General features: G+C 32.2%; 2 protein-coding genes across 3 annotated transcripts in view; both read left to right on the forward strand.

Annotated features, from left to right (window-relative positions):
* Positions 1-231: 231 nt before the first annotated feature.
* Positions 232-5,284, forward strand: LOC111000458 (probable NADH dehydrogenase [ubiquinone] 1 alpha subcomplex subunit 12). The gene is made up of 4 exons (XM_022269904.2): positions 232-393; positions 1,325-1,450; positions 2,064-2,256; positions 5,244-5,284. The coding sequence occupies exons 1-4, from the start codon at positions 280-282 to the stop codon at positions 5,282-5,284; spliced, it is 474 nt and encodes a 157-aa protein (XP_022125596.1). The 5' UTR covers positions 232-279.
* A 456-nt stretch (positions 5,285-5,740) lies between these two features.
* Positions 5,741-26,926, forward strand: part of LOC111000896 (protein apterous) — a 42,493-nt gene continuing 21,307 nt past the window's right edge. For both annotated transcript variants that reach the window (XM_022270502.2, XM_022270510.2), the window contains exons 1-2: positions 5,741-5,881; positions 11,299-11,621. In XM_022270502.2, coding sequence (XP_022126194.1) covers positions 5,846-5,881; positions 11,299-11,621 — 359 coding nt within the window. In that variant the 5' untranslated portion in view covers positions 5,741-5,845. The remainder of the gene's footprint in view (positions 5,882-11,298; positions 11,622-26,926) is intronic.

Genomic DNA, 26,926 nt, shown 5'->3' on the forward strand with positions numbered 1-26,926 from the left:
GCATACTGTAGTCACTAGATTAACACAGAGTTGAACTTTAGGGTAAAGACCCTAGACCGAACGAAGATTAAATAAATTTAAATAGATATAATAAAAAAAATATATATTAAGAAATATTCGATAAAATGACTACAAAAAGAAAACTATAATTCTCATAAATCATAGATTAGTTATAAATAATAAGTAAGACAAATGTCAACATCCCACGTCAAAATATCCACACAACGTTTTTGTATTCAATCAAATAGCAATATAAAGTAAAACTCGCACGTGCTAATTATGGTTTTTCAATATCTAGGATTGGATAAATTGGCTCGTCTATTTAAAGTAATAGCCCACAACGGAGGTCCTATTGGGGCTATTTTTAAACTTTGGCGAACTGATACACTGAAGGTAAACTGATCACAACAGCCTGATATGGTTGAAAGGTTCACACCGGTATCAAATGGGATTTAAGGAGACACATTTGTTGTTTATTAATAATTTTCATTAAGGCAGACAAATGTGTTCTAAGCACACATCCGAGTCCATACATTGATTACTGACTAACATATTATGGCCGGTTGATTACGTTCTAACTGCAGTGTTGAGATTGATGCTGCTCTTTCAATAGGTACATTACTTATATTTCATAGAGCACCAAAGGATCCTGTGGTGATCGAGAATATATTACCTTAAATATTACTGTATTATTATTATGAAAAAAACTTAACTGTCACGACATAATTTTTGGTGTATAAGTATTATATTGGAACGGACAATCTTTTCAGAAAATTACAGAAATAAAAAATGTTTGGTTTTATGAAACCACGGTAAAAGTGAAACTTTTATTCACATTATAGACATTTAACTAAAAAATTTTGGAAGAATATTCCTTTAAGGGTATAAAATCGCTTTATCATCGCATTTTTATACTTGGAAAATTGGAACTATAATGGGACTAGTAAAAATAGACTCAGTCTCCAACTAAAATATTTATAAAATTTTGTGTCTTAGAGAGTACGACATACATAATACTTAACAATTATTTAGATTATATACTCATATTAAAATATCGTGGAGCACTGGCACATATAAATAATAGTCTATACACTACACGGTCAGCTGCTGCGAATTATGTGCACCGCCATATTGGCCTTGGCTGCTATGACGAGCGCCTTTCACTTTATCCCTACTCCGCGGCCGACCGTCACGCGACATGCGCCACACAGACCAAAAAGTTTGAGACGATGTAATAAAAGTTTCACTTTTAAAGATAAATGTGTGTAAAAATAGATAGTAGTAGTATTTTTTATGGATTAGCGATATACTTATGTTTTACCAGGAAGGCACACACGTGGGCACGGATGCTTTTGGAAATAAATACTTTGAAAATACTTACTACATGATCTCTCGCAGTCGTTGGGTGGAGTTTAACCCCAAAGTCAAGTGGGAATACGACGCCAGTCAAGTATTGCTATTTTTTAATATTTTAAGTCACATCGCAAGAAAGTTATACGTAATTGATAATTTGCCTTTATATGATAACCGTAATAATAATTTATTTAATGGAAAATAAATAAATAAATAAAATAAATAAATAAATATTTGCAAGAATACGGTACAGAAATATGGTGGTACAATCTAAACTGCCACACATACAAATTTAAACAAATTTACAAATTTAAAATGTAGAATTTTACATACTAGTTACATATTAAATTATCTATCATATTAGAGTAATATAATTATGAATTCAATTATTATACTATCAAATAAAATAATAACATAAAAAAGTTGTAGCTTCGATATATAAAAACTCGAAAGATCTTTGAACGTTTTTGGTAAGTTATTATAAACCTTGATTGCCATTCAAAGTGTTATTCCGTTACAATTTCAGATTAATATTTGGCATAACCAACTTCTCTCCATGTCTACTTCGGCAGTATTCCATTCCCTGTGATTTAATACTATTTATGCTTTTGTGAACTATGTAAATTCAGTTCACTGCACACGGAAACTAAATTCTTGCACTCTTGGATCGAACGTTGGTGTCCCTCATTGTACTAATTTTACTACTCTAGGTAACAGCTGAGTGGTACGGATGGCTTCACTACAAAACTGATCGTTTGCCCAGTCAAGATTGTGCGAAGTACTTGCTAATGAGCTCCTCTTGGACCTGCAAGTGGCTCTTGCCGTATCAGGAAAATATGACGGGGACAGAAAAAGCCTATTATGCCTATTCTACAACTAGGCCATATATTTATGTCTGGGATGGTAAGTACTTAGTTAATTTTTGTGTGTCTTTTCGAAATTTCTTAGACACTTACATACTCTAAAGCCCTCCAGGGTTTTTCTCATTTTTATCTACGGAGCTTAAGGTATCTGGAGGACAAGGGAATTGCAATTACTATCTTTGGTCTCCAACGTATGACCTTGACTTACCTATAGCTAAAACTTTACAGTACCAGCTTCATTTTCATTCAGCAGCATCATCGGTTAATTTTTGCACAAGAAGCCTAAACAAATGATGAATTATATCTTTTTTTGCAATCTGGGTATCGAACTTCGTCCGTCACAGTTCCGATACGAAACCACGCACGCCTTAAAATTACTTTAATTTTATACAAACTGCCATCGAATCAAATAAACTTAGGTATTATTGTTACTATAATAGTTTTATTCGAATGTTGTTTGAACATTTTTGTGCATTGAATCCAAACCCATTAAGCACAGGTATGTTCAAACAATACGACATATGGCGACAATAAATCATTTACGCTACGTATTATATTAAGTATAATGATTTTTACCACAAAGGTTTGATTTCTAGCATTTTAGTACTTGCATAAACCTAAATAAAAGACATGTACGGAAATTCTTAATAGTGTTTATTATATATATTGCTAAAAGGGTTCTAAGATCATACACATTATAATGCGTTGTTTATAATGAATAAACATGTTTATATATAGGTATTATTAAGGTTTTTTCTTCGAACGAATGGAGCAACATACAGCCGAGGCACTTCAGTTCATAAGCAAGTGCAACATTACCAGTATCGTATCAGCTTCGGGCCCAGGGCTCGACGAAATAACTTTGCGACAGGTGTGACGCACTAAGCCCTAACGAATTTGTATGTAGGTACTTTACGATAACGTGACGTGTTTTTATAAATTCGTTTAACGTTAGTTTGCTGGCCTATAAATAGATAAAAATATCAGTGGCGTTAAAACCTTTTAGAAAATTTCTGAATGTGTTTCTTGTTCATTTGTTTTTTTCTAATAATCAAGTAGGTGATCGCCGTAGATTGAAAAGATCATTTTGGAGTCTAACACCCAAACCCAATAACCTATCTCAATACATTTTGTGCCATCTGAGATAGACATCCTAATTCAAATATTGATAAAGTGTGCCAATAAACATTCGACGGAATGTAATAGCCATCTGTCAATACAAGCTATCAAGTCGGATCGGTGTATGTGGATAGACCTTTGTATGAAAATGACAGACAACTGTGCCAATATCCTATCTTCAGATTTGAGCGTACCACAGCTATTAAAATAATTGAAAAGCAATTTGCTATACGGTTTTATTTACTTTATTTGGTTTATATTGAATATGAAATATGAGTGTAAAGAGTGAAGAGAATGCATTCTATCCGTCGACAAAAATGGATTGTTTTCGTAGGGTTTGGTTATTGGGATGCAGATAGGAGATCGATCGACTGTCACGTTCTTATTCTGATCTATTTTCAATCTGAGATTGTGGATTCATTATTGGGTTCGGGCGTATGACATTTTGTTTTCCTCACCAATTTTTTTTTATCGTACAAGCGAGTATTAAATCCGATAGACCGTATCTTCCATAGGCTCTCGTCGCGACTCTTCACACGCTAATATGCTCACAGGCCAATGCTGCTTTTTATACATATATAGCACATAAGTAGAAAATATATAAGGTTAGCCAATTTTTGTGTCATTAATTCGATTCGGTTAATAGCGATTGTAATCCTTACTTACTATTCAGTTTTTGTACAGCGCGATCGCTAAGTTGCGACATCAGCGCCCTTATTCTGTAACTTCGAATAACGACAGCCATACTGATCCCGTCATTTTTGTATTCAATTCCGGTGTAGTTCCCTCAATATCCGTGGCGCTAATGTCGCAACTTTGGGGTCGCGCGGAACATAAACTCATTATTGGGTTTTCTATTACTCGCTATTGGAATTTTCACAGTACCAAAGCTGTGTGAAAATATGTGGAGCTTTTAAACCTAGCGTATGCATGTAACCCAAAAAGGCAAAATTATACAAAATAGTATAAAAGTACAATAATTGTTGTTATAGTTATTGCTAAAAAAAATTGAATTGCTCTGTTTTTAACTGGAAATTAAATGGTAGTGAAACTACTAACTGCGTTTACAAATGACTGTTATGTCGTCATACTTTGACGCGCTAACGAAGTTATTCCGGCCGCTAACGATAATATATTATAAAACTTCTCCACATTAGCCACTGGGGCTACGGAACGGCCATACAGATCAAGAATTCTTCCCTAAGGTTAGACAAACAAAACACCATACTTTCTCCACAAAGTATTTTATTCTAAATGATAATCTATGATTTTTGTAGATTTTATTTCCGTTAATCAAATATTTAAGTTTTTTATGGAAGACCTATGAATTAAACTCCATGTATTTTTAACTTACAAGGGTTCCCAAACTTTACACTTTATCATACATTGTTATTAAAGATTAAGTTTACTCTTTTTTATTGTTTGAAACCCTAAAACTTCCGGTTTGTTTTTGTTTTTCCATTTTAAGTAGTTCTATGTACCAAAATTAAATTTCTAGTACGTACTCATTTTCTAGTACCCTGACATGGAAGGTTCTAGAAGTTTAATTTTATATTCGTTGCGGGCTATGGGCATTATAAAGTGTATCTAACAATTGAATGAATGACCAGATCATGATCCTACTAATAATAACCCATAGTGATATATCCCTAAATTCAATAATACCTATTGTGTTATATATTTTTTAAAACCTATATTCTGGTAGGCAGGGTGTTGTAGGTTACCTACCCTTCTCTATCTTAACCTCACGGGGTTTCCTCAGTATTTTAGTAAGTATAATGCATACATATGTATATAAGTAGTAAATACATACTTAACCCTTATATTTTTATCACAGGATAACTATAGAGCAGGCTATAGTAGGTTGAGATAATATTTCACCTAAATTTATATTACTATTATTTTCAGGAACTAGTATCGCAAGTCGTGGCAGTCCATCAGTTGGTTAAAAATCTATTTGGTGTTTAGATTAACATAATAATTAATAAAAAAATCGAATAGTGTTAACTGTTTCATTCCTTTAGAATTATTTCGGGTAATAGTTCCATAAGATCTCGATATATACGCTATATCCCGTACCTTCGTATGAAGTGGCGAACAGTTCTTAATTCCCTTCAGTTTGTATAGGTACATTAGAACTCCAATTGAATAAAGCCTGCGTCACGATTACTATATTACGAAACGGTATTCTACGGCACTCGTCGAAACATTTTCAGAGAGCCACTCGGTCGCAATTCGTTGCAATATTGCAAAAAAGTCGCGTCAAAAAATTCAATAGCGGGTTCCATAAAAAAGAAAAATTGTTTTTTCGTTCGCGTGCGAGACATGGGCGGTTCTGGGCGGGGCCCGTGCGCCTTCCCCCGGTGCGAAGGAGATAGGAGGCCGTAATCCGCAGTTGGTCGTCGAACGCGACGTATAGCACACGGTTATGCGACGCGAGTGAGTGCCGCAGTGTTGTGGGGCAGAGGCCCATACGTTCGAAAATAGAAAACGGAAAAATTGACCCCCAGATGGGAGTGTACGAAGAGAGGGGAGCGATGCACTGGGTATGTATCTGTGTGAATTATTTCTTTATCGATTATGATTTTATTTTATTGGTAAATAATAACTAACGATATGCAATTACAAAAGTTGTCAATCAAACTGATAATAATAATAATTCCAGTGACAGTTGTAGGCCACGATCCTTGTCGATTTACTGAACACTAAATAAATATTTAATGTCAAGACATCAATGTGTTTTTAATATTAGACCAATTTATTATTTTATTCATACGTAATATGCATTCTAAATTAGTATATATGTATATATATGTCCTATCCTAACAGTCTCAGATATAAAACGCGTCAGGAAACATTTTGGTATAGGTAGCGTTTTACAATTTTAGTTAAAAATATTATATTTAATACATTTAATAAAACTTACTTACTTGTATTAGTAAGAACTTTTAAATAACCTAGGAAGTTTATGTTACATACCGTCCGTACTCAGAGTCGTATATTAAATTATATTTAATGGCAGATTATAATTGTGTATGTAAATGGTAAACACTTTAATGAAAATTAAAGTCAATTGATTCTCTAAAAACATTTTTAGCTTGTGATTGGTTTGGTATTAAACCTTTTTACTATTTACTTAGTCCTTAATCGTGGACAGTTAAGGATATTTTCATATTATATACTTTCGTATATAATATAAAATAAAAGGAATACTTCTCCTCAACACTAGGCCTGAAATATTGAAATCTAAACATCTTTATATTATATTATTATTATAAATCAATTACGATATTCTATGAGTTGGCTTTCGTAATACATAAGCCAGTCTAAATTTAATTAATAATTGAGTTACTTTTGATTTATGAAGAATTAATATTCGATTCCCACATTTAAAAAAAATTTTAAGACGATTTCTACACTATATGTAACGTAGAAATCGTAATGTTTCTATAGTATATGTATATATACTACTATACATAGAAACATATACATGTATAAAACAGCACGAAAGAAAAGAAGAAGCAGAAAACAAACCACGGCCTGGTTTGTTTTCTAGCGAAACAAATGCAACAGCGCTGTAACCAATTCCCATTTGTGTAATATTATTTATTTAATTTTTTTTTAATTTAAGCCGGATAAAATACATTTTGAACACCAAATGTAAAATCATTTTAACTAAATTTTAAGTAATATAACGTTGAACGAACGACGTTTGATTGAATGTTGTAAAAATTCAATTTAGGTTGTGGCGTCATTAAAGTATATAATTGTGTAATAATTCAGAAGGGTTTGAACTTTATTAAATTTGGGGCTTTTGAACATATTAAAAAAACTGGTAAGCCTCAGAGAAATTTGAAGGTTCTATAGGAATCAAAATAGCCTATTTACACTATTATGAAATAATTTGTCTCTTTCCATCCCATTATTTTTACGCTGTGATGAAAAGGCACGGTGTGAATAACATTAGAATATAAGGAAATATAAATTGTAACTGTTTAGTTTCTATAATTATAGAAATTTAAAATATACTGTACAATAATACACGTAGTAACATGATTGGAAAACAATTTAAAGGTTAGTTGGTAAAATTTAAGGATTTTTAGTCATACGCATAAGAGCTGCTTATTTTTATGTCCAAGGAAACATTAATTTTAACTAAAGGAGGAATTAGAATTAATAAAAATGAAATCATTTTTGTCGATGGAATTTGGTCTTCTATATTCATTCTTTCATAAGACAAATGTATTAAATATAAAAACATTGTCTGCTATGTTATGACTGCCCTTTATATATATAAACTTTAAAAAATGTCGTTCTAAAAAATTCAATGCCTTATTATATAATATTATAATGAAAATTAGGATTTTATGTAACATATAACATTTGTCAGTTGGATAAATCTATTGCCAGGCCAGTACGAATGCTTACCTTGTGAAAATTTTGCTTCTAATAATGACATAAATTTAAAAATATGCTCACGTTTCTAAACACTGCAAACTTACATACCTACAATAAAACTGTTAAAGCTGAATTGTCTTTCCCGCGTCCTATAGTAACAGTAATACCTATAAAATCTTAGATTGTGATAGGAACGCTATTTACTGTAAACTGTATTACTGTAATAAATTAATAAAAGCAAAAAAGTTTTTCGTAATGGCTCTCGAATAACTAGTCTGGCCATAAATTCTCTTACAATTGAAAATGCATTTTTTTTCAACATTTTAATAATTTTTATTTTAAAAACGTATTTCTTTTTTACTCTATTTCACATATTTTTTCATGTTCATTATCAAAGTACAATGTGGAATTGGGTCTTAATGAAAATAGGATTGCAGTGATCGCCTTGCACAAAGTGGGTCAGCCGTCGGTCCTGTACCAGACACTTCAAAAGCTTGGTATCAGCCGTAAGTTCGTATAGCGTACTATCAACACATACAGCAACACTACGTCTAGGAGATAGAGAAAAAAATCGAAGCGGCCGCGTGCTGTAAGGACTACAAAGGCTGTTAATGCTGTTAAAGCTAGAATTTGTCGAAATCCTATTTGGAAGCAAAAATCTATCACCAAAAATGAAGATTCCCGCTATTATAAAACAAGACCTGAATCTTGATACTTATCGTCGAAGGCATGCCCTAAATCAATATTTACAACTAAAGAGAGTGGACCAATCAAAACGCCTTCTGTCTTGATAATCAGGTGAAAAGCAAAGAAAAACCCTGTTTACCGATAAAAAAAAAATCACGATTGTGAGACACTACAAAAAGCAAAGTGATGATGTGTACGCTCACAGTTCTAAAGAAGCTACACAAGTGGTCAGAAAGGAAGAACGTGGTCATCATTCATCGTCAGTGATGGTTTGGAGGGTCTTTATCAAGTAGTCACAAATCTAAATTTTTGTGAAGGAGTAAAAACGTCACTCAAAGTGTAGCAAGATACAGTATTGGATAATGTTAGATACCTCTCAACAAAACACTTTTAAAAAACATACAGTGGAATTGCCATAGTTTCGTAGCTAAACATAATAATGGCATGCTAAAGCCAAAGGTGACAATTTCTAAGGAATATAATATTATTTATTATTTTTTGCTAAGACTTTAATGAGTATGAACTAATGAAAATTCCATTACCTCATTAAAAAAATGAATTTTCATTTGTAATCGAATTTTTTTCTGGACTAGGTGTAACCTCATACTGTAAATGTTATTTTGATTTATTTCTTGAATTTAAACTTGAAATAAATCAGACATTAAAGAAAATTTTTTCTCTCACGCTTATGACTATAAATCTATAGGTAGCTTCAATGCTATTTTTTATATGTTAGGGGTCGTTGAACGGAACTACTTACTTAGTATAATTCTTAAAAAAGAACTAGATTTATTAATGATTAACCAAATAAATGCAAAGTTACAATTTAAAATATTATTTCATGCTTAAACAATGACGTACTTTTCATATCATGCGCGCATCCAATTAAATTTACTAAGAAGAAATCTGAAAGTTGTAGAAAGGTACCATATATTTTATTCCAAAGAACAAAGCTGTGAAGTATAATCTGTGTCATAGCCACTGTCTGAATTAAATAAATAGCTATTTTAATGGCAACTTTATGCCATCAATGTTAACGATGCACTTCATTGAATACTCCAGTGATTGTCTGTACTTGATACTCGATAAAGCTTGGACTCGTAAAGGATGACTGCTTCCTAGAGACCATTGAAATTCAGACGAGACTTTCAATAGCCTGCCGACACGATTTACTTCTAAAATGGCAATAATATACAGCTGCAGATGGATCCGTTACATGTATAGCTCTTATACAAGCAGACGTGAATCAATTTTGGAATAGCTTCTGAAAAGCGTATAAGCTGAAGCTATACAAGTCACTGGATATATATTTTATATAAAGTATCTGTTAGATTGGATAAATTTATTGCCGTACCATCATTATTATTATACAAAAATATATCGCTAACAATATAATTAAATGAATTATAATTAATATAAGAACCACCGCAAATTTCGATCAAAAATTATGAATGTTGTTTGAATATCTATAATAATTAATTAATTATAGTATCAGTAGTGGGAAATTTAGTAAACCATAATACTGTTATTATCGTATAGCTTGTAAAAACTATCTTTTGGTAGACTTTATAGTTACCGCGTATCATCTGATAATCCAGATATGAGATAATTTTTAATATAATTTGCAGCTCATTAGAAATAGTTAGTGGCATTTGATTAATAAAATATTTTTAACTAGCTTATTATGTAAGATTTTGCCTAGAAAATAATAATATATATTAATAGAATTATGTTTAATTTAAAATAACAAATCGAATATCGCTAACATTACTTTTTGTTTTGAAGCGTAATCAGAAGAATTTGAGTTCATAGAATATGAGTTCAAGATTCTGTTATATTATTAAATATAAGGGATTTCATAAAAAAAATAACCAAAACGGTCAACCACTAAACTCCGTTAATTTAATATCTCTTTACTCTTAATAGGTAGGCCCATGCCGCCGGCAGCGAAGAGCAACGCTACAATTTATATTTATTCAGTTCCTTAATACATATAGTTTAATAAACTATCATTATATTAAAAATATTCAATATAACTCTATCAGACACTGTGTTATAAAATTTTTGTTTAATATAATTTTTATTGATACTTGATTCATGTAATTGCATGTTATAATAGTCTTCATAAAATAAAAATTGGATATGTATACAGCTATTTAACTACTTAATAATTATATAAATTAGTTTCTATTTAAGTAATAAACGACATCAGGTAACATGTTATAAATAAGCAGGCATTTACTTAAATGTAATTTTTTAGCCACAAAACTAGTTTGCGTAAGCATTGCCCATACTCCAAAAAAACGTCATTCAGTTTGTGGCTGCAAACCGCAAACAAGAATGTCTGTGTGTATTGTGCGTGAATGTTTGTTATTTTCTGCTTCCCACTTATTTGTAGTATGCAGGTATTTTTATTAATATTAAACTTATATATTAAATTAATTACATAGGTTTAATGTAGCGGAGTTCGCTTCGACTAACGGTACTTTGCTTAGCAAAAACGCAACGGCGTATCGCAAATATACTGAAATTACAAATTCACATTCAAATCTTAAGTTAGAAGCTAATTCAGCCATTGACTATGTTAAATTCTGCACAACGGCCATTTTACACATTTTGAAATTATTTTTTAGTTACGTTTGATTAATATTTACTTACCACTTGGGTATAAATCAATGCACCAAAAAATCGGAAATCAAATTCGAACCTTAATTTTTCTATGCCTCCTTTAATAGGGCGATTAGTAAAATCGGTAAAATAGATATATTTTAATATATATTATATTATAATTAATTATTTTATATAATGGATGTCTCTGAGTGCGATTGTTAATTTAAAATCCGCAGCTCAATTGATTAAATGGAACGTATATTTCCAGCAACAGAGTGAGCGGTACCTATCTTCTGCATACGAGACAGGCGCCGAGTTATCTCCTGTTGCCCCTGCTGCATCACCTGGCTCACCTCGTGACTGCACGTCGTGTCACAAGAGGGAGCCACCAGATGAACCGCCACCCCCGCCGGCAGAGGACGGCTGTGCCGGTTGCGGCACCCGAATAACGGATCGATACTACTTACTTGCCCTCGAACGTCGCTGGCACACCCCTTGCCTGAGGTGCTGCGAGTGTAAAATGCCGCTAGACTCGGAACAACGCTGTTACGCTAGAGATAGCAATATTTTCTGCAAAAACGATTATTTAAGGTAAGTTTTGTATGCAATAGTATCTAGTATAAATTGGCTTTAACTAGTAAAGATATACAAATTTTAAATAATGTTTACATACAAGATGTGTTATATATCAAAACATAAATATTATAAAATTTAATGTGTGATATTCCATTATTTTTATAAACGTAATATTCTGATATAATTTTTGAGCTCTATCTTAGTTCATAACCTAGTGCTTTAGGGTAAGTACATTAAATGAATCTTCAAGTATAATGAGTCCCACTGAATATTCGATTAGTATTCTAATTTTTTCATTACTAGTTCTTTTCTAAGATATAACAATATGACGTTACGTTATTAATTAATATTTAGTTTTGTTAAACCTACAACTGAATACAATAAATTATTTGAATGTATATTATACGTATATAATGTTATACAATAATAGCTGAAAAACCTAACATACATTTATACACATTCGTTGGATAACATTGATGCAGTTTTACAAGAGAGTTTATTGATGTAGAGGAATAAATAAATAAATAAATTTATTTAAAATAAAAATTTCAAACGAAAAATAAGCGCAGATTTTTAGTATATAATTATTAAGACAAAAAATGATGTAAAGATATTCATATAACAATTTAATTTCCTACTAAAATTTTAAATAAATGTCATAACATTTATTTAAAATTTTATTGCTATTAAACGATTTTCTTAGTGATACCTTAAATAAGTATTTTACAAAATTTGTTTTTAATTATCACTATAATATGAAGTGCTATTATTATATTTCTAGATAAAAAATATTTATTAGGTCCGTAAATACTTGAGTAAATTTACCAAAAATATATTATGACAATACACATTTTTAAAATATTTGTGTATTGGCAGTGATGTCTTTTAATATTAAAGGGGGAAGGCCGAAGAAATGTAATCGACCAATCACGGCGTTTTTTGAATTTAGTTCGCATATGACTCGATCATTGACATTTACAGAATAAGGAGACAGGTGATACTCCTGCCTGTTTGCCCCTCGTTCCATTAAAAATACATTACGTTTCCCAATTAAGATTTGAAAAATATATTTACAAGGGCGTACGAAACTGAAAAAAGGTTCATAGTAGAATTATTTGTACGTGTCCTAAGCGCGTAGGCTTAAGCCTACATCGCCAGATTTCGGCGCGCAATACTGATGTGGGCTGTCACCCATCTCAACTTCTATCTGATGTACGTTTTACAGCCCACCCTGGTCACAAGTCAGTTTGCATTATCACTACGGTCATATCAAGCACGCTCTAATCTCTTTAGTACATCTGCGGAACGGACGACGCGTGGGGAATAGACGAATGAAGAGAGTAAATATATATTATATTTAATAAATTCATGCTATGTTTAGAAACATTAAGAAACGGTTTGGCTTATCTTCCTATATTAAAGCGTGGTTCTTCTAAATGTACACAGTAATTCAATAGTGTATTAAAAACCCTAGCGCAGAAATTCCAGTCAATATTAATAATGTGAGAAAATAGATTTTAGAACTGTTAATACTATGTCTTAGATCAATATCTATTACTTGTGTTTAATGTTTTGACATGCGCTAACGCCCCAGCAATGTGTGAACTCTTTTTCTGCTAATAATTAACAATTATAAAGGGTTAATTAAATCGGTATTTAAATAGACTTACTTTTTATAAACGTTTCATAGAAATTATGTGTTATAAAGTAAAGCTGTTTAAAATTTCTATTTGCTGTTCACTTGTAGATAATGTCTTAGATGGAAGATTGTGACCACGGGGCACTACGTTTTGAGGCTTTATTGACGTTGTATATTCAAGAAACGTTTTCGTAAATGTTTCCGGAATTTTAATGTTACCAAATTACCGATAATTATTTAAACATCATATTTGCACACGTGAAGATATATTTTAATGTTTAGGCTCATATTTATATTTTATACATTTATATGCATTCCAGTATAAAAATATTGATTGATATTTACTTAATGTTTTTATAGCATCGTCGCCTTTCTTAATCATTCCAAAGATCTACAAAGTGCGCATCGATTCATTAATAAATTGTGACACGAAGCGCATGTCACGATAGATTCGTCTTGACGCAAAGGACCTTTGTGAATTTAAAAAGATCCGCGTAAGAAATGCAATTAATATTCCTTTTTTATACTAAAATAGTCAATTGATATACATGTAATTAAGGTGATCTCATAAAACTTCTACTTAAGTAGTAGCCTTGCTCAATCAACATTATAACAGAGTTTGATTCAATCGGCCGCTTTTATCTCAACGTCCATTCTCAAATAACGTTATCGGCTTCTAGAGCGGTTGAAATTTAAGAGACAAAGGTATCTCGTAAAGGTATGTTATTTGTATATAAATCAAATCTTGCTCTGACAACAAGACTCTTGTTAAATTGCTCATAAAAGTCTTCAACGGGTACGGCTATGCGTATATATTAAACACGGTTTATGGCATCGGAGCAACGGCATGTTTGATTGGTCTGTCAGAGATATTCGATCGATGCGCTGGCGTCGTTTTTGACTGGAAAGTGTAGTTAAAATTGTCTAATTTTGTGTATATTTTATACTATGATAGATAATGTTTATGACATAACTGTGAACCCCTTAGTGTTTGAAGCTGATATATTTTAGCATCTGTTATACTAATTAATATAGGCAGGTGATCGTCGTTCTAAGGCGAAACAATAAAAATGACAGTAATTGTTTATATATACTTGGTATTTGTGGCTTTTAAAAATAAAAGTTTTTAAGTTCTCCTCTCAATAACCTATCAACTAACTGGACTTAACTTATATATTTTAACTTTATAAATTAGAGAGAAATACTAATAACGTTTTAAGAAAATTTGTTAAAAAGTATTTTGTTTTAAGAAATATATTTTAGGCGATTCAATTACTTTTTTGTCATCATTTGCATTATTCTCAACACTGAGAATATTTCGAACAATCGTTGGTGTGCGGCAAGTGAAAATTTATACATACCATTGTATATCTGTTTTATGCGAAATACATATTTTTATTATTCAAATAAAGTTATAATTGCTAAGATGTCATGCTCCAAAAATAAACAGATGCCTTTGTTATGAAGGTGAGAAATATTAAGCCTCTTTTGACGATTTTATTAAAATTCCAGGCACCTTGAATCTATACTTTTGTGGGAAAATTGTTATCTGACAATAGGATATATTCAAAAACGTCTTAATTGAGCTCGCATAGTTGCAAAATTATTATTAAAATTTTGGTTATAACGAAACATTATTTGTCTCATACAATACAGACTTTTATAATGACAATCTACATACGACTTTGTATGTTCGATGAGTTTGATTTAGCTAAGATTTTTGGTCGATCTATGACTGCCAAATGTCAAAAATATATTGCATTTGACATACAAGAATCATAGCATAAACCTATAAAACCTAATTCTGAATTTAATACCCTAAGTCCCCTTGATAATGAAACGATTTACCTCGCGATTGGTTTTAAGAAACAAAATAAGTTTCATTTAATTCAAAAGAGAATTTGAAATTTGAAATATAAATCAATTCTGTAGGCTTTTGTTTCTCTCGAAACTTCCATTCGTTCTACTAAAACGTATCTGCTCAAAATAAGCTCTTTTAAAATTGCTAAGTAATTTAAAACAAATCTAGTTCAGAAATTACACAAGTATTCATCGCTCTAAACAAATGTAAATAAAATAACTAACTCTCAATCAATTGTAGATAGTAGGCCGCCAGCCACCGTCTGGCTACCAAGGTAGCACAAATTGTATAATATCAAAATATACTATAAAAAATGTATTTTATAGTTCTTTTTATTTAATCTTCATATGCAGGAAACGCTTATAGTTTCAAGATAACGTCGTGAACATCTATAGGCAGAGCTTAATTACTCGTGCCGTATTTTATTGCTCACTCCTGCGGTTTCGGCCCCTTATCAAAATAATCTTCATAGGTCATACGTTTGAATTAAAATATTTTTGTGCTCAAATGTTAACTTTCATGGGAATTAACATTATAACTTTATCAGCTGTACCGTTATAACTATACGATAGTTGTGTAAATGCGAACATCTTGGTGCGCCTTTGAATAGTTATTTGTATTGAAAAATGTGTTTTTAGAAGGATTTCGCGCATATTATATTTGCCTACTTTGCTTTAAGTCCTAATTGTCAGACGATTATTTGATTGATATTGAAGTCTAAGAATACTTTTACAGCGTTTGTTCGAAGTCGTCTGAAATACAAACAATATAATATACGTATTCATTATTTCTCGCTATATAAGTTTGAGATCAGTTAATGTATCAGACCGTATCGTTAATAAACTTGCAATGCCTCTCGTCTGTGGCCTTCTTGCGTTCGCGAAAGAGTTTAAAATTGCATGATTCGCGTAATTTTGGTCGAAGAAACAATTTTTAGTGTAGAAAAAATATATTCCCGTCGGAAGTTTGCGTGACGTCACGGCCCATGATCTTGCGCATAGCTTGACGGATTAGTACGATCAAACTCTCGCCGATCACGCGAGCTATTTTTTTAACGTACTAAAGTTTTGTCATGTTATGTTCATTTTTATTTAGTTCTTTGTTTGTCAGACATAAATTCCTTTTAGCATTAAGCTTATTATTCCATTAAAAAGTTACACTTCGTACCTTTCTCTTAAAGAAGTGCCTTCATAAATACACGTGGTGAATTTTGTCTACTATCAATTGAGTTTTATATTACGTTATTAAAGAATTGTTGATTTTAAATTTAAAAAGTTTGTTGAAATTACGAGCTCTATTTAAACTAAATACCACTTCTAATTCTCTCATATTTTATAAAGCTGACAATTTTTTGCCGTACTCCATAAGAAAATTTAACTCAAATTTACAATAATTTCTTAGAAACTCAATTACCGAGAATATTTGCACCCATGGACACTATCAATGCCAGAGGGCTCGCGATGGGCTTTAAAGAATTGCCTTTTCTTGAAGAACCCTAAGTTGAATTGGTTCAGAAATACTTTAGTGGTCAGCATGTATACAATATGCACATTAACGTGGACTAAATCACGGGTCAAGAACTATAGTATACAAACGTAATTATACTGATATTTCGTATGTAATACGCAGTACGTCATTATCAGCATCTATCTTAATTTGCTCCTCGTAAATAAAACTTATCTCTTATAGCTACAAATAATTTATAATTTCATGACTCATTGATTTTTATGGTTACTAGTTACGCGTTTCATATATAGTAAAATAATATTTTATTTATATATCGTCTTTGTACACAATTGCTAATAAAACAATATATATATAAGTTCACATATAAGTAATTCAAATATTCATTTTGCTGCGGTACCTTCGAATTGGTAACGGGAATTTTTGATGTTGTAGCTAAATGCTAATACATACATGATAAACTTATTAAACTGCTACATATCGACAGTCAAGGAGGACATTGTCAGAGACTGATCGACAGTTCTGACTGCCCTAGACTTTTATCGGGATGCGCCCTCTTATTTTTTTTTCAAATTCAATAGTTTCTGAAAAATCATATTCTATAATCTATGTACATTAGCGAGAGCCATGTCAGTTTTTGCTGACGAAGTGTGGGGTGCAAGTAACTTTTAACTCTTTTACTGCTGAAAAAGGCCTTTGCAGCTGCAGTTGTGACACTCATCTATTTTGGTATCTTTTTCGATTTTTGACAGATTTTTTGTACAGTCGATTCTTTATTTAATTTGGATACTAAAATCTCCCTTCTGCTTGTAGATCCAGTTCACAGTTCATTTAGGGTTTTGTCTCGGTCTAGTTGAAATTTGCTAGGGATGATGCATAGGATCTAGCGAAGGCGCCCCGCTAGATCGTCGCGCCCTAGGCTGCAGCCTAATTAGGATAAGGGTTAATCAGGCCCTGGACATTGTTGGTGAATAATTTGAATTTAATTAAAGCATCTTTGTCGTGTTCACTGAGGCTTGATGTTTATAATCCATTGCTTAAGCGGTATCTAGTCTTCAATCGTTCCACTCGCGGCTAGAGGTTCATTCATGAGCATTGTGATCGCTATCATATGTGAGTGCCAGTGCATTGTCTCTCATTCTCACTGGGGCGATGACCAGCCGAAAATATTTCCGCTAGCTTTTTATTGTCACAGATTATATTTTTTCTAATCATGAGAACTGTATAGGCCTTGGTACTACGTATACATTAGCTGACTGCTGCTTCGAGAACAAATTAAATTTTTATGCTACAAATTTTAGAATTGATAAATATTTAAATGGTAATTCCATCCAAGATGTCTCCGCACTGGGTGCGAAATTTAAATAGATCTTAGTGTTATTATAATATATAAATCTTATTTTATTTCAAGTTTTTAATCAAAGTACTTTAGGTTCTGTTAATGAATCAGCTAAGATTTATAGGGTTAAGATAATAGCAGGTAACATGAGGGTTATTACTTTTTTTTTATAGAACAGGGGCAAACGGCCCGAGAGCCCGGAACGGAGGCTCACCTGATGTTAAGTGATACCGCCGCCCATAGACACTCGATGCTAGAGTGCGTTGCCGGCCTTTTAAGAAAGATATATATATACTTTCAGCAGTTTAAGAAACATACCTTGATACTCAGCATGATTGTAATACTTTATACTAACGTAAATAATGCATTACGAATCTCCCAACGGAAAGATGTGGGATTAAAGATCGTATTTACTACTGACGAATAAACATCATGTTGGAACTTTGAACCTTAGGTATATTCTCGGAATGTCGCACGCGTCTTACTATAAACACAAACAGTGTTGTCACGCGTCCGACAGACGGAGTTATCGATATCGCGTCCGGGTCAGGCGGGCCTAGTATGCTCCGATATGGGCCAGAGGAATACCTATATTACAGTTTATATTCCCTCCAATGCGAAACGGCGCAGCGAACCGCGGCTGCTGATGACGTCATTCGAAATTCACATTAGATTAAATGACCTTGAGAAGACGTTATCAGTGTTCTTTGTTCTTGTTAGTTTCGTAAATTAATAAAAGGTCCAATGACACTGACACATGGTCAACTGATCTTTTATCGTTGCGTATTTTTTTACGGTGCATTAGTAATTACGTTAGTTCAGGGTTAATATTCCCATTCGCAATGCAATTGTTATTTTGTTATAGAGTGACGAAGTTTATGGTTAGTAATCAAAGTCAATGGTATGCCAATTGGGTGTAATTTGAATAAATAAATATAGTGTTGCGAATGCTTCTTCGAATGGCAATAAACAATGACAGTAACAAATAAAAAAAAGTTTTTGAAATGCCAAATTATTTCTTAATTCTAAACAAAAACTATAATTATCTAATTTTCTTAACTATTAGGCATCGACAGGCACACATCCAGGTCTAATACACACAAAAAAACGAGACCAGACCCAGACTTAGGTTGGCTGGCTTCCAAGCCCTAAGTGTCGATAACTGGAAACATAAAAATACAGGGACTGTTTTTATGTGTATGATTGAAGGGTTTGGCTCGACCAGGCATTGGCCAGTTAGTTGGGGTACACTATACAAAATTAGGGTCTCCCTCAGTTCACAAATTACGTTATCATCGAAAACTTTGCATCCGAGTTACTCACCTCTCTCGATAAACTTGTGAACTCTACACATGTGTAATAATGCGGTATTATAACGTTATTGCTTTTGTAGCAATAAAAGATCGCTACGTAATCTTTCAATTATAAAAAATCAATTTGTACTATTAATTCCTATCTATTTATAGTGATTTTAGCAGTTTCTTTATGGAATATATTAGGAAATTCAAACAAAACTATGAATAAAAATTCGAACTTAACCGACCGTACTGATCAGTTCAGTATGGTCCGGGAATCAGGAAATTTGTTTTGGCCAATACTTTGACAACTTAATTTATGGTGCAATATTTTGTTCTCTAATCGTTTGTTCGCGATACAATTCCAGAAAACACATCACAATGTTTGTTTACAAAAACGTTTGACCTATTTATTCATTGTCGGCGCAGATGGTACTAGCGGAAACAAAATTTGATTGTTTGCAAGTCAAGCCTCTATATGCTTGTAATAAGGGTCATCTTTACGGTGTAAGGATTTGTGGACAAATGAATGATGACAATTTTATTGTGTGGTCGGTTCTATGGGTTGTTGCCATTGTTCAATTGACGTCTCAATATTGCTAACCCCCGTTTGTGGTGTAGACTGGATCAATGCGTTTTTTTAACTAAATATTATTGTAATGGTAGTATCTATTAGGCTTACCTTTTTAATAACTGAAAACTATAGTTTTAATACTTATCTTAAAGTATAAATGGTAAAATAATAAAGTTTGTAGCCCGAACTTTTAAAATATTTATAACTTCTACAGGTTGGAAATGAATTGTCATAAATGCACCGTTACTATACATAAATATTCGTCAAAAAAATTATTAAATGAAAGTTCAACTTTTGAGTAGCGCGTTATGCGTATAGACAAGAATCAACGGGAGCTGATCAGCGGGTGTTCGGTGGTTTATGAATAATAATGTACACCATAAAACGGAGCTGTGAGAGGAATTCCCATAGTGTATTTCCTATTTCGCGTGAGAACATATCGTGAGGCGACAACTCCGCGGGTCTATGGCTTCACGCTGCTCACAATTGTACAACCCCGTGGTAGTATGGTATTGTGTGCCCCGGGTTCCTGCCGGGTGTTTATTTGCAAACAGACCTCGTGCCCCCCCACTGGGCGACTACCCCAGCGACTCGATATCGCAATTTGTTACAAATTTTCGTAACACGATACTCGGATATGTTTCTTTCTGCACCCGTACCGCGAACAATACGCTATGTCGTATTTGTAGAGTTCACGTTCAGTAAGATAAAATTGTTCCATGCAAAACTTGAGTTATGCTCCATGGGCGTATTTGGAAGTAAACAAAAGCACGAACTTATAAAAAAATCATCTCTCATACGCGTACGAGTTGAAAATAAAGAAAACGGTAATCTATAGCATTGGTCGTGCTACAAGCACTGGATTCGATATAGAATTGTCAAGCAAACTAAAATTTACGCCGTAGAAAGTTGAGGATCACATTTCTCAATAGCATTGTTAGATGCGCGGGAAAATCAAACAATATTTAAATTTCACTCAATTTTATTCTATAGTTAATTAGGTAAGTTGAATAAAAAAACTCTTCAATAAAATAAAGCCCGTAAAAACATGTAAGTAGCGTGTCTTAATCCATTAGTAATGCTCTAAAATTGACAGTTTCATATGAAAGGCTTTCAATTTTATCAATTTTACACCTCTATAAAAATGTAAAACGGTAGGAAACAAACAGAAGAGTAAAAATACATTTAGATAAATTTAATAGTCGTTATAAAATTGAAATGACAAATCTCGACGATTTATATATACGATGGTTTATAACTCTGATATATTATTGTCAATATAAACTGGAAAATTTCTTGATATTCCACTGTCATAAATACCAAAGCTGTTTCCCAGGCATTTAATGGTTTAGGGGCTTGATTATAAGTAGACCATATAATAGCGTTCAATGTGGATAAAAAGCCACTTTATTCGATATTTTCTAGGCCATTTGATGACAGAAAAAGACCGACACGTGTTGGTAAAAACCGGGCATTTCATAGGCTATTAAGCAGACAGTTGAAGTGTGTAACTGAGTGTATATGGCTAATTTACAATGCAGTTACACAGCGATTATGCGAACAAGCTCTTTATGGAATGTATCACGCGTTCGCAATGATTTGAGGAAAAGTATATCGGTGTCGATAATTTTGTGTGATAGAAAAATAAAATATGTCGGACACAATACAAAACGTTAAAAGAAATCTCTCCATTCTAAGATATTCAAAGTTGAGAATTCGATTATGAGTCGTAAGTGCAATACGTTATTTAGTTAGCAATTTTTCAACTTAATTTCGACGAATTCCATAATTAGCTGTAATTTTATTTTTCATATTTTCCAATGTTATCGAGCATTGTGGTTGGATTCCTGGTCAATAAATATTTTTGTTAATAAGTTCTGTTAGGAACCGTATCATACTTGCAAGAAGAATTATATATAAAAGTGTATGTTTTTATATATTTATCTGACGTTTTTATATACAAAAGATGACCTTCTTGACTAGCTATAAAAATATTAATGAATCTATTTTAATAATTAAAAAGAAAGCCTTTTGTTGAAATAAAAACAAAGTTTGATAGGGTACTAAGTAAAATGAAATTAAAAATAACATTTTAATAAGACAATGTATAAATATTAGTAGTTACTTAAAGCAAAATTTTATTTTCCTCTCCGGCGGCAGTTTTGACTTACGTTCCTTAGACAACCTAATTCTTGAAACTCCTACGCATAAAACTGAATTCTATCACTCCTCCTTTACTGTGCAGAGTATCCTGCTATGGAATTCCCTACCAATCGATATTAGACGAGCGCAATCTTTAAATGTATTTAAAAAGCTTCTTTTTGATCATTTTCTTTCTACCTCGTAATTAGTTCTGCTTATATATATTTATTTTTATAGGTTAACCTTTTTATTTGCTTTTAAATTTTTGTCTATAATTATTTTTATTTATTATTATTGCTATTTTTTCTTTGATTTTGTTTTATTATATTCAATTAGTTATAGTAACGCATGTTCTAAGTTTAAGTTTTTAGTTTTTTTGTTTTTTTGTTGCTTTTGTTAATTGATTTTTTTTGTACTCTACCCTCTGATGGTTTTTCTTTAACGTTGTGTTTCTCATTAGGGTTGCCTGGAAGAAATCGCTTGTAAGCGATAAGGCCGCCCTTTGCCTTATATCTTTTGTTACTGTTTTTTTTATTTTTTATTTTTTTGTTATGTGTGTTTTTGTATAAGGCAATAAGGGATTAATAAATAAATAAATAAATATTTACTGAGAAAATAAATTACATATACCTACGTCTTATCGATTAAATCTCAGATTACTTTCTAACACGTCTTAGTACAGAACGTTTGTCTTTAGGATTACGAAAGTTTGTACGCGTCTCCCAAATTGGACGCCAGTGGGCGACAGATCACATCAGCGCTACGTGGAGATATACGGCCCTCCATTGCACTTAACTATCTACGTTTAACTTATATAATGCCGAGGATTAGGGCTTAACCATTAAGGCTTTATTACGAAAGAACGCGGCAAGAGCCATAGCTTAAAGTTGCAAATATAAGAAAACGATGCTTGATTACATTCATACATTTTAATATTATATCAGAAGAATTTAGACCGATGCTCAGGTATTTTAAATTCATTTTAATTTCAACGAAAGCCAGAAAAATATGATTGAAGATAAAACCAGACCAAACCTGAAAGAAGGTGATTCCTTGGTTCATAATAATAATAATAACAGCCTTTATTCAGATACATTTTACATTATATATTTTATATACATTTAAACAAATTTCCATTTTAATCCAATTCTGGTGTATCTGTGTGCCCTTTTTTGGCAAAGGTTTCTTTAATGTGGTCAATCCACCTTCTCAGTTGTCTCCCTCTTTTGCGTTTGCTGTTCCTTGGGCACCAGTTAAGCAGTTTTTTGCTCCACTTTTCTGTACCTCTTGCGATGTGTCCCACCCATTTCCACTTTAGCTTCTTGATCGTTATTGTAACATCTGTTGCCTTAGTTATTTTCCTTAATACTGTATTCTTTATTTTGTCTCTTCTTGTTTTCACTATCATACATCGTTCCATGTATGATACATGATGAACCATACCTTGGTTCATAGGTATTAGTAAAGCCTGATGAATAATCAATTAAAATAAAGATGGAACACCTTAGCACTAAGTAAAACTGCAGACCGTTTTATCAGTTGATTCGATTAATAAAAATCAAAAAAGAAATTGTCCAAATCTCAGATAATTCAGGAAATATAAAATAAAGTATATATTAGTCAAGATATAATAAAGTGAAAGCACACCGAGACGGGTACCTAAAAATAATTACTTTGACAGATCGGAACAGAAAATGCAGACGTACCTTTAAAAAAATCTTATAAAGTCAAAAATTATAATGCTCGGGGCATTTATAAATTTTAATAATTCTAGAATTAGTATTTATCTGTTTGTAGAAGCACCAGGTAATTTTGTATCATCAATTCAACCCAATTTAGCTACGGTGTCTAATTTTGTCATCCTAAGAATAAATCTGTTCCCAATCTCCCCTAACACATGTTATGCTGTACGAAAAACTAATAAATAGCTGATTCCTATGACTAAGCTAATATTTCTTTTTTTTTAATTTAAATACTACTCTCTTTAGTTTTTTACGCAGCTGAAAACATGATAAACAAACTATTGTATTGTATTAAGTAATAGATACAAAATACTGTAGTCTTTGAGCGAGACGAACTGGTAAGAAACTTAGTTACTGTTATAATCGCCAACCGTTTGGTTTACACGAAAACTGTAAGTCGCTGCAACTACCTATTACACTGTTCTTCATTTGATATATCGAAAGAAAATTTCATATTAATACGTCCTATCTATCGGATACGAGAATAGATACAACGCGGTCTGAATAATTGTACCTAATCAACATAATCACAGCAAACGTGAATAAGTTTCATAAAATATGCCTATGAGAACAATATTATGATATAATAATAAGAAAAAGAATATCTTAATGAAAAACATTGCTAAGAATTGTCTTACACTGTCCTTGTTGTTAATTAATTGGGAATGAAATTACATAGTTCTGTAATAATAAAAGTTAACTACAAGTAATTATATGAAAATTCTGTCATAATAACACAATTTAGTTTATTTTTATAAAATCAACGATAATTGCATTTATTCTATGAGGGCGCCATTTTTCAATACAAGCGCATTGACTACAATAAACGGAAATCCGGTCTGTGTTAATTAAAAGACCAATTTTCTTTAACAAGTATAACATTTCATTCTTTCTCTAGAAAAACTTGAATCAAAGAAAATCTTCGTATTTCTTGTAAGCTAGCCTTCAGGAGGAATCCCGTTGGGGCAGCTCCCTGTCACGTTGATATTCTTTCATTAAAACTTGATTCCTGTCTGCAATACATATATTGTTTTATGATTTCTCTCTGGGACTTTAATTTTAAAATTGTTCTGTCTTCTTCATAACTAAGGATCAAAGAGTCAATCAGTCAATTTAGTTTTTAATAGAGACTTTAGTAGGAACAACACCTTGTTGTCGTTTAAGAAATATTTTAGTAATATTATTCTTATTTGGGATTCGACTAAAATATATAATAAATATTTTACTGTAGTAGTCAATATTCGATTTAATGTTTTTACAAATTCTCCGTATTTTGAATTTAATATAATCTTCATTAGAATATATAGAAAAAAACGTTGCGTTTTTTGTATATTGTTCTCTGATATTTTAAAGGGTACTATAAAAGCTAACTGCATTATAGAATTATTTAAATAATGTTTTGAAAATTAGTTTCGTGTTCCGTTGGTAAGGGCGTCTCGGAGCGTTTCGGACGATTGCAAACCGACACCGAATCAACTCGAGGCTTAACCTCAAACGTTTGGTGTTAATTAATGACAACACCGCCATCTATCGGTGACGCCCTATCGATCTTACAGCGACGGAACGGGAGTCATTTGTCGTGTAAAACTTAAAATAGTACTTGGGGGAGAGGGAATTTAAAAAATTAACGACATGGCCGCATTTTCAAATATGTATTAAAATATTGACGTATATTCGTGTGGATTTTATGTTAATTTACGCTATTCCAAGCCAAATTGTTATTTGTAAACTTTTGTATACAGAAGTTAATAAAAGTGATTACCTAAAATTAAATACAAATTTCCTTAGTCAAATACATGCTGATGGGATGGATTGAAACCTATATACCAAAAAATTAAAAGCTCGGCTAAACGTTAAATTACTTTTTTACTGAAGTGGTGAAATGAAACGATTTTTTTTACCAAGAACTAGTATTATTATACTACTGACTGAATAAAAGAGTTCATAAAAAAATCTTACGTGTCTGAAAATTGCTGCATAGCGCTGACAATGAGTTAAATAACTTATTATGAATTGTACTTCTATAATGACAGAAGAAATTCTAGACAAGCTTTTCTATGTAAGCCGTATATATCATATACCAATAGAAATATTATTAGCTTGTCAACAAGCATGAGGTATGCTACAATAATTAGATACTATACTTGAAAGATCTCGGACGTTTATTGTCGAGAAATTTTTATTGCTGTCTCCGAGAAGATTTCCATTACCTTGTAAGACATAAAAATTATTCAACGTTTAAAAATTAATACTGATTAATATTGTGGTCCTTCGTACATCATAATAGATGTTAAAGCTCTTTGCACCTTACTGCGGCTAGATAAGGATTGCACATCAGTTCAATCCGTTTCACGTATGGCGAACAGTGATTGGTAATTGCAGATGCGACAGTTTTTGTAAGTCCGGTGAAAGATATGTATTGGTTGAACGAGAATATAATGGCTTGTTCAAATATTCAGTGAATTCGCGCTTCATATTGACGTGTAGGTGTCTATTTGTTAATGATGGTAACTAGATGCAACCCTATAAAAACAAAAGCTAGTCTTTTGTTTTAGTTATAATTCCTTGGGAAAGTATCCAATAGAAATTGTATTATATAAGTTGTCTTTTTAGGTTGTAAGTTCGTAATTTTATTACAGTTACTATGTTTAACTATATATATAACTATAAATTCAATTAAAACTGTTGGTATAATTTGTTATTCATATATCAAAGAAACTTTCAATTTGCATTTGATTATCACAAATAACGTTTTGTAAGTTTTATGAAAGAAAAAAGAGAAGTGTCTAATATGACGCGTTTCCTAAATAGAACACAATATATTTATGTATATATAAGGCAGTAACCACAAAATACGGATAGGGAAAGTTACGGTTCACTATCTCCTTGATAAACATCTCCTTGGCACGACAGATAGTCCAGCGCAGAGGTTGTCTCAGCGCAAAAATTACCCAGGTACCCTTGGAATGCGTGGTTGTGGTTTTCCAACGAATAGAAATCTTTGGACCGATGAGATCGCTCTGTAAAGCCTGCGAAGTGAGCAGTAAACTGAGCTTCTGGAAGGAGCTAGGCTTATTTAGCCAGGACTTTACGCACAACGGTGTGTGTGCGAAAACTGAGTCCTCACTACACGAATGCATACATACGGCAGTTGGATCTTCCCTCCCCAATTCGTACATGTGTAATAGGCGCTCTACAAACAACTGATTTCAGTACAAGGAATTTTAATCGTATACTAACGTATGTATCGGTATTATTGTAGCC

Source organism: Pieris rapae, chromosome Z, assembly GCF_905147795.1.
Source record: "Pieris rapae chromosome Z, ilPieRapa1.1, whole genome shotgun sequence".
NCBI lineage: Eukaryota > Metazoa > Arthropoda > Insecta > Lepidoptera > Pieridae > Pieris > Pieris rapae.

Coding starts and splice junctions, on each gene's coding strand:
- LOC111000458 (XM_022269904.2), top strand. CDS start 280: ATGGTTTTTCAATATCTAGGATTGGATAAATTGGCTCGTCTATTTAAA. Junction 394..1,324: donor GGCGAACTGATACACTGAAG/GTAAACTGATCA, acceptor ATGTTTTACCAG/GAAGGCACACACGTGGGCAC. Junction 2,257..5,243: donor ATATATTTATGTCTGGGATG/GTAAGTACTTAG, acceptor TATTATTTTCAG/GAACTAGTATCGCAAGTCGT.